At 45.8% G+C, this 8,937-nt stretch overlaps 2 protein-coding genes across 3 annotated transcripts in view; one reads left to right on the top strand and one right to left on the bottom strand.

Moving 5' to 3' along the window:
- The window catches only part of LOC110341105, a 33,815-nt gene extending 30,251 nt beyond the window's left edge, over positions 1-3,564 (top strand). Inside the window, exons 3-4 of the mRNA XM_021227888.2 lie at positions 2,586-2,691; positions 3,165-3,564. Coding sequence (XP_021083547.1) covers positions 2,586-2,691; positions 3,165-3,564 — 506 coding nt within the window. The remainder of the gene's footprint in view (positions 1-2,585; positions 2,692-3,164) is intronic.
- The window catches only part of Kiaa0040 (KIAA0040 ortholog), a 33,545-nt gene extending 25,004 nt beyond the window's left edge, over positions 1-8,541 (bottom strand). The window contains exon 1 of one of the 2 annotated variants that reach the window (XM_013114253.3): positions 8,241-8,541. The gene's annotated coding sequence lies outside the window, so the exon portion shown is untranslated. The remainder of the gene's footprint in view (positions 1-8,240) is intronic. The other variant, XM_013114252.3, reaches the window with a different exon arrangement.
- Positions 8,542-8,937: the final 396 nt, after the last annotated feature.

Raw genomic sequence — 8,937 nt, forward strand, 5'->3', positions numbered from 1 at the left:
GCTGAGGTCCAGTGGCAGGGAGCTAGAGTGTACAGAAGGGATCACAGTGATGTCTCCTGTGTGTGTCATGGGAAGATGGCTTTCATGTTTCAGACTCAGGGAGGAATGTAAAAGACCCGACACTTGTCCAGCTCCAACCAGGTAGGAATGAGATAAGCAAGAATGGACTCTTGTGCAACATAGGGATCATGTTAGCTGAAATCCTCCATTCCACTGCATCACCACCATAACCATGCATGGGAGATAGCTGCTTTTCTGACAGCATGGGTGCTGCTCTTGTCTCTTTCTTGCTCAATTTCAGTGCCTTTTCCTCTAGGCATCTCATGTCCAGTTTGGTACTAGCACATGCAAGATGTTTATAAATGTGTTGCTGTTGGTGAATGAATTTGATTGATCCCTTATAGTTTGGGGAGATGGAAAAAATGAAGTTTAGCATGTCTCTGGGAGGACTTTGTTGCTATCATAGGGACTAGGACACTCACATTTGTCCCCAGCACCCTATCTATATACACATCTTTGCAAGCCTAAGTCATGGAGTTAGAGAGAAGGGTCCATGAGGAGCAGGAAAGGCTTGGAGTAAGTAGAGCTCTCCGTTGCAGCCCCAAGCAGCAGCTATGGGTTAAGTAAACTGGTTAGCTATCTGGGGAGCTTGCCCATTGGGAATAAAGAAGCTGGTGGCAGAAGTTCCAGAAAAGCACCACCATTCTGCCTTGGGTGGCGAGTGAAGACATGGCCGAAGGAGAAGAGACACACTCCTCCTAGGGAAGATGCCTCTCTCAGCTCTAGACAAAGAAAGAAGGGCAGGTGACTGCAGGCTCAGAGGTGGCAGGTCCCTGAAGGTGCAGTCTGAGTCTCTTTTGTATTTTGTTTTGAAGATGTTCCACAGCCTCTAGCAGTGTCACACTAATGTTTGTGCATTAAAAAGAAATACTGCCCAAGTCATGTTGAGACAGCCTTTGCCATCTGAAGCAAGGCTACTAGGCTTCCTAAGAGTTTTCATCATTTTCCCTGCTCCAAGAGAAGCTGAGAACGAGAGGACAAGAAAGTGACACATCCAGTTCTCACTGATCCTGGGAAAGATTGGGTGTGTGTGTGTGGGTGAGACTTAGTGGTGTTATTTTCTAAAAACAGGCCCATAGGGTATAATGGCACATGCCTTTAATCCTGTAACTCCAGAGGCAGAGGCAGGTTGATCTAGGTGAGTTTGAGTCCAGCCTAGTCTACAGAGTGAGTTCCAGGAGAGCCAGGGTTTCTTAGAGAGACTTTGTCTCAAACATCATCTCCACACTCTCCATGGGGTGGGTGGGGAAGACAGGCTCTCATTATGTAATTCTGGCTGGCTTGGAATTCATTAGGTTGATGAGGCTGGCTTCAAATTTACAGAGAGGGATCCACATGCCTCTGATTCCTAAATTCTAGGATTAAATGTGTGTGCTACCATGCCTGGTGAGACTTACTTTTGGGGGACACTCTAGACCTGCCATAAAGCTATTGCTTCCTATACCTGCTGCCTGAGGTGCATATGCCTATGTAGCCATAAAATATGAGTCAAAACAACTCTGAAATGTCTAAAACAATGGGTTTTAGTATCTCTGGTTAAAATTGAAGCTCAAAGGCATCAAATAAGAGATTAGGCATTGAACAGTATGCCATGTTCTCTGGCATGCTTTGGAGCACAGTGAATTTGTGAGTGTGTAGATAAAAATGCAGAGAAAAGGAAAATAGCTTGAAAATTCCTGAAAAAAGTTCAACATAGAATTATCACATGACCCAGCTATTCTACTCCCTGGCACACACCCCAAAAAACTACAAACAGGTGCTCAAGGGAATCCTTGTATGTACATATTGCCAGCAGTATTATCCACAATAGCTGAAAGGTGGAAACTCAGATACCTATAAACCACTGGATGGATTAAACAAATGGTGATGTGTATATATAATGGAATAAGGTTAGGATATAAACAGAATGAAGTCCTAATAGAAGTTACAACACAGGTGAATCTTAAGAACATGCCAAGTGAAAAATGCTAGTCACTACATGTTATATGCTGCATAGTTCCCTTGATAAGAAATTCCTAGTAAGTCCACAAAGGTAGAATATAGGTCAGTGTTTGTCAGAGACTGACAGCATGAAGGGACAGGGAGAACTGCTTAATGGTGTCATTTGGGGACTGTGAAAATATTTTGGACACAGATAGGTACGGTAGTTGCATGCTAAAAATGATCATTGAAGTGTTCACTTTATAACAGTTAATTTTGTGTCAATAAAAGATGCAGGAGATGATACAAAATTTCTTGAAAACAAATGATGGGGTGGCTATCATTTTTAATTATTTGAAAAGTGTAAAGTGTTAAAGATCTTTGAGTTTATTCACCCATACCAATATCACATGTTTAATGGCCACACCCATCAGTGTTTTCCCTTCACTCTTGGGCCCCAAATGAATAATATTTTTCAAGACACTAAATTCTTGTTCCTGGAAAATGTCAGTCAGGAGCACCTGACCTTCCCTGTGTGGTACATGCCCCATGACTGGTCTCCTCCCTTGGGCCAGACGTCTGAAAGAGAGGTATTCTTTCCACAGGGAAGTGGTGCCATCCATCCATGGAAATTACAATCTCCGTCCCTTTCCTCGGAGAGGCCAGTGAAATCGTTCTTATGCCGAGAAGACTGCGGCCACTGCATGTCAGGTTGTGCATTGTGCCACCCGGCAGGGCATTGCTTTCTTCCTGACCCAGAGAAGGCTTTGGTCCAAATATCCCACAGGGCAGAGACTAACTTTTTAATTTGGAAGCCAGGAGATCTCTGAGCAGGCTGTGTGTGTCTAGGTAGGGTGGCAGGGTAATATGCCGTCTTTCCCAGGGAAGCCTTCATTTCTGGATGATGGGGGTCACCCACGTGACCAGCCTGGAGGCTTTCATCTAGGCCACTCTGTGCTAAGCTGGCAACTGCTACTCAGCAGACTGCAGGCCTCAGGCAGCAGGTAATGCTTTAGGTTAGGAGTGGAGAGCTGGGAGAGCAAAGGGCGGTGCGGTGGTGCGGGGGTGGGGTGGGGGGTGGGGGGAGGATGGGCAAGTGATGGAAGCCAAGGTGTCAGTCGGCAGGACTAGATTTAAGAGCCATGCATTCTCTGTTAACTTTGAGTGACTGAAATTCTTAACAGGACTCCTGAAGAAACTACTGAGAGGCTGGTATGCACACAGAAGCTCTGTGGAGCCCGGGGAAGAACGATGAACACATGTGTTTACTCTAGTTTCCATGGGAAATTCACTTCAGCTACCACTACTTCCTGTGTGGTTTCAGGCTGGCTGAAGCCTGCAGGTTACCACCAAGGCTCTGGGTGTCCGAAGACCACAGGCAGAGGGGCTATTGAAAGCCTGTTCTTTGTCCCACTCATGGATGATCCAAAGATGAGGAACCATAGGAAGAGGAAGACAGACCTGGTGTCTTACTTGGGTTGGGAAGAAAACAGGGATGCTTCTTTGTGTCACATTCTGCTCCATTTACTAGCACCGATGGAACTTCCCAGTTCCCACTGCTTCCCTCCCTGCCTTCAGGCCTAGCCTCTGTCCCATCTCTGTATCCATGACCCTAGACCTTTTCCCTGTAGAACGATCTAAAGATTGAAAATTCTCTACTATGCAACTATGCCATCATAGTTGTTCAAATGTTTGTCTATCTTCTGCCAACTTTTATTAATAGCAAAACAAAACCCAAAACAAAAAGCCCTAAAAGGAATTGCTTATGGACTTTCCTTCATCTGGAAATGAGAGGCTTTCTGAAGAGAAAATGAACTCAGCTGAGAAATACTGCATGGAGAGGAAGTTAGAATTAAGAGTGAGGGCAAGCCTCAAGTGGGTTATAAGCACTCTTTTCTTCAAGTTTGAGTTAAGAAATGTAGGAATGGCTGTGGTTTCTTTTCTCAGAGAAAAAACTCCAGGGGTAGCTTTCTTACAATAGTGGGAGCAAGTGCCTGGTCAGACATGAGGACTGTGTCTTGACACTGTCATGTTTGAGACCTTTCCCTGAAATCCCATGTTTGTATGCAGTTCCTTCTGGAACTCAGCTCCCCGTTCTCCACTGAATGTGTACTCCACAGCCCCAGATGGCGATCTGTTCAGACAGCACTGGACAATGTTGGGGAAAGGACAGATGCCTAAGCTGATTTGTGGCACTAGGGAATGCTCTGTAAAGAGTCTGCTGGCGATTACTCCTTGCTGCTTAGAGAGGGAAGAGGTCTCTCTTGTCACTGTCCTAACCTCTTTCTCTGTAAGAGTGACCAGGGTCATGTCCTTTGATCATTCACCTGAAGCCTTTCTCATCAAACAAATGAGTTACACGTTGGTGTCCAGTGAGGAAGGGGAACTTCTTGCTGGTCTCTGAGCACACTGTAATCTGAGACCAGTTTTCATGATTATTTGAGCAAACACTGAAAGGGCTTTTAGTTACTTATGCACCCATTATGTGGTCTGCCTGCTTAAACAGTGTTTGAGAACTCCTGAGGACAGTTAAAGATTGAAGTTGCAGAAAGGAAGAGACAGGGATGGTCTGGATATCGTCATGAAAGATGAGGTCTCCCTGCCCCAATTTGGTATGCCAGACTTTGCTGAGTCCCCAAGGAAGGCCTTACCCCCTCTGAGGAGTGGACAGAGGGTGGCAAGGATGGGAGGCAGGGGGGCAGAAGAAGGGGAGGGAGAGAAACCTGGGGTTGGAGTGTAAAATGAAAAGTAAATTAAATGTTAATAATAAAATCATTAAAAAACAAACAAAAATATGAGGTCTAGCTGAGTCTCTTCAGGAGGTTGCCCCCGGAAGCCACCCCAAGAAGATTCAGCCTTTACATGTGATATTTTCATTTTATTTCTGCATTTGTCCTGTGTGCTGATGTCCAGATGATGCCAACCTTAGATGGAACTGTGTATACCCCAAAAGGAAGCAATGGTACTGGGGTTCTGGCTCCTCCACAAACTAGTTGTATAGCTGTGGCATTCACTTCCCCTCCCTGAACCCCAGTTTGCTCATCTCTGAAGTGAGAGGGCAGGGGTGGTTCATCTCTGGAGGTTTTTTTTTTCCATTTGAAGTCTCTGAATCTATGGTTACTTCCTCTTCTTCATCAACAAACAGCCTTGGTTCACTTAAAAGTCTTGATGCTGGCATAACATTCAAACTCTACTATGATGGAGTGTGAGATACACATGAATCTTTTCAGATACAGGCTTCAGTGGTCAGGATGAAAGAAAGCCACATATTCACCTTAGTTATAACTGATGTTCAGATTTAGAACTACCACCTACTAAACTGGAACCTTCATGAGGACTAGAAAAGAAGTCATCTGTGGGTTGACTCAGCTGCCAGGTGGGTGGGTCAGTGGCCTATCAGATAGAATTCCGGCCAGGTTTATCCCTATGAGGGCTTAGAAGTTCTTAGGCAGTGACCAAACTACATGCACACATATTACCAGAACATTTCTTCTTTGGGCTCTGGCCCTTTGTGGAGCCGTAGAAAAGGAGAAGGATGAGGTGAGGCTAGACTAACACATATCACTGACGGGACTAAGAGAGACTTTTGTCATTACTGCCTTAAAATATTTCATGAGATTAAAAGAGCACCAAGTCTAGGCCATGATGCTGCTGTGTACCGCACCAACACACCCTATCTGGTTTAGGTAGCTTCAAGAGATAATAATAAGCCCTTATGTTCTATAGAACCTTAAATTTTATGTAGCACATTAAATGTACTTACTTATTTTTCAGTTGTATTCTGAGTCTAACCATTGCCCTGGTGAGTAATAATTATCTCTGTTTTAAATACAAAGGAAATGAAGCTGAGTGAGTTAAAAACTTGTTCAAGGGTGGTTGATAAGTAAACAAGTCAGGTACCCAGCATGCATCTGTCTGAGCTCCATCAAGGTATTTTTTTTTCTTTTTCCAAATTTCCATGCAAGTTGCATTAGATCTGGACCAGGGCCCTGACATTCAAATCTAGAAGTAACTCTGCGGGGTCTGGAATTAGTCTCATCCAGTCATTTTCTTCATTTTGATGAAGACAGGTCTCTCACACAGGTGTGGTAACTAAAGGGGTGGGTGTACATTCTGGAAAATCAGTAGCAGATCTTACAACTGAACTAAATAGGTCTCCTCTTCCTTCTTTATAATGGGGTAATGTTTCCCAGAGACCCACTCACTTAGGGAGATGGATAGGTCATACCAGTGTGCCAGTAATCCACAATTATTTCACGATTTTAGGAATTTCTCCTTCAGGTATCTCAGGAAAGACTGACCTCTGAGCTATGCTCCTACTTGTATCCCTCAGTATCCACTGTTCATGTCTTCATAGAAGACCCCTGCTTCTCTTCTCTCCAAGCAAGCTCTCATCTGGTCAGTAACTCCAAACACAATATGAGGGCACCTTTTCGCTACCTAATAATGGCTTAGTATGGCTAGAAAAAGACATTTTGCTCTTGGCAGCAGAGGATATAAGCCCCATTCTGAGCTGTTCCTCCCACCTGCTATTGACTCTGTGAAGGATTTTTCCTTTGCCCATGGTACCTCTTCCATGGGAGATGCTGGTCATTGTCAAGACCCTGCTCATGCACTGCTTCTGAGGTGTACTTATTTCCCAGGTGACTCCTGCTCACCCCTGGGATCGTTTCACCGTTATCACCAACATGATGTACATAGTTCTGAACTGCAGTTGGTTTCTTAGTATTGATTTGCCAGTCTGGGGCTCTTCGAAAGCAGAAACTATATTATCACAGATCTGGCACATTGCCCAACACACAGTAGGTGCAGTAAAGGTTAGGGAATGAATGGATGGGATGTCTTTCCCCTGTGATAAAACCAATAAAGTGGCTTGCCTAGTGTTTATTATCTTCTTGGGTTTGGTCCTGAGGGTTTTTATTTTTTATTTTTTATTTTTTTTGCCTCTTTTAATTCTATAGGCAGCATGTTGACAGTGAAGGCCAGAGAAACATTTCTTTTGTAATGGGCCTCTTTCCTACAACGGTGTTATGGGTAAAGGTGGGGAGGCAGAATTTCAGAAAAAGGGAGGCACTGGGCCGAGGGAAGGCCCATCAGACTAAGTGGTTTGAGAGATCTGAATTAGTTCAAAGGTAGGAGAGAGAACCTTGCAGAAGTTTCCCACTCACACATAAGTCTATAGAATATAAGGGTTTACTTTAAAAAATTACATTGAAAAAAACCCCACAAAAACAAAACAAAACAAAAAAACCAGGACACACAGTTGTGCTTAATGTAGCGGTGACTTTCATTTGCAATGTTCTTTAGGTGGCATCGGGACAAGATGCACCCATGTAACTTTTCAGACTTGTTCTTGGTCCCCCCAGGACTTCAGAATGAAGGTTCCTTAAATGAACTTCATGTTCTTAAGGGTGCAGCACAGAGGCTTTGAGGGGCAGGTGCTGCCTTCCTGTCATCCTCCATTGAGCAGACTGGGCAGAGCAGGCCTGCTGGTTCCCATGGCAGACTGGCTGGCATTTTCTGTTAAATTAGGGCAACTGCTCGTCTCTGCTTCAGGCTCCCTTTAGTTAGGCAGGGCTGGTGTTCAAAATCACAGCTATCTACCTGGCTATCATTTACTTAACTATTATTACACAAATCATTCCAACAAAGCCCTTTTAAAACACACAGAATCAGGACCTGCTGTGTGCTCCCAGCTACCTTCACCGGTGGGAAGAGGATCAGAAAAGTTCAGAAAAAAAAATCTGTGTCACACAAATTCTCTGGCAACTCAGAATAGCACACAGGTCTCACTCCACCCCTCGGCTCCAGGCCACATTTTTCAGTTTGGTTGGTCAGTTTCTTAGACCCGATGAAATTATAGTTTCTTTTAGGGTGATTAAGAAAAATCCAAATCGGTGTGATTTTAGGAGCATCTCAAATGCTGACCCTGTCTGTCGAGACAGTGTCCGTCTGCTCCTTTTTAAGTGGTTCCTGCCCACAGCTGGTGTCAACGGGAACTGAGAACTCCACCCCAAACTCCAGAGGAGCTCAAGTGGCAGGCCAGGAGCAGAAGTTGTGAGACCTCTAGGAGGAAAGCAAGCTAGATCGAAAGCAATCCGGCAAGAAGCTTCTTAGAAGTAACCCCTTTACCTCACTTCTCTCTGGGGCGGATTTCACCAGATAGAAGTGACTGGGAAGTCCCCTTCCACACCAGGGGCAGCTCCCGAATGTATTTTGAAAATAAAGCACACAGCAATATAGAAAGTTTTGAAACTCACCTTTGGGGTCCACTGAGAACTTCCTGCATGTGGGACCGGTACGCTGGATCTGCTTGGGTGCTGTCGGGAGTGACTTGGGCACAAGGGCGAGGTCTCAGTCCCTCCTCCAGCCCCTCCCTCCCACTACCAGGACCCGGGAAGGAGGCGGTGCTGCGGACAGTGGGTGCCACCCATGCGGTGTGGAGGGAAGCACTCCTTGTGTTCCCCACTGAGGTTTCCCAGCAGCTCCCAGCCCTGCTCCTGAGGTCAGGAACTCAACTCGACTTCCTGAATCTGACTGGCTGACTCGGCCACTCCCCAGCCCAGCCCAGCCCATGCCTTAAACTAGCGCGCACACACCACAGCCACAGCCCAGTCTCCTTCCTCCGGGGTTCCCCGCCAGTGCCCCCCACTCCGCCCCGCTGTGACGTACTTTTGCCCCCAGCACTCCTCCTTAAGGACGCCGAGCTCTCCTAGAGCTGACAGAGTCAGCTTTGCTCACAGATACACCAGTGTTCTCAGGGACGTGGGTGTAAACTCCAACAGCCCGGTGCTGCCAAAAGGGGCCACCATCTAGGAAAGGGAATGGAACAGCTTAAGGGACAAGCAGGCTACAATGCCTCATCCCGACTAGGTATCCTGGTGTGTGTGCTCCAAGGCATCCTCTGGAAACTCTTTGGCTGCTGGCTGAAGACACCTAGGTAAAGTGATAGGAGCC

Source organism: Mesocricetus auratus, unplaced genomic scaffold (genome assembly GCF_017639785.1).
Source record: "Mesocricetus auratus isolate SY011 unplaced genomic scaffold, BCM_Maur_2.0 Super-Scaffold_100676, whole genome shotgun sequence".
NCBI classification, from domain to species: domain Eukaryota; kingdom Metazoa; phylum Chordata; class Mammalia; order Rodentia; family Cricetidae; genus Mesocricetus; species Mesocricetus auratus.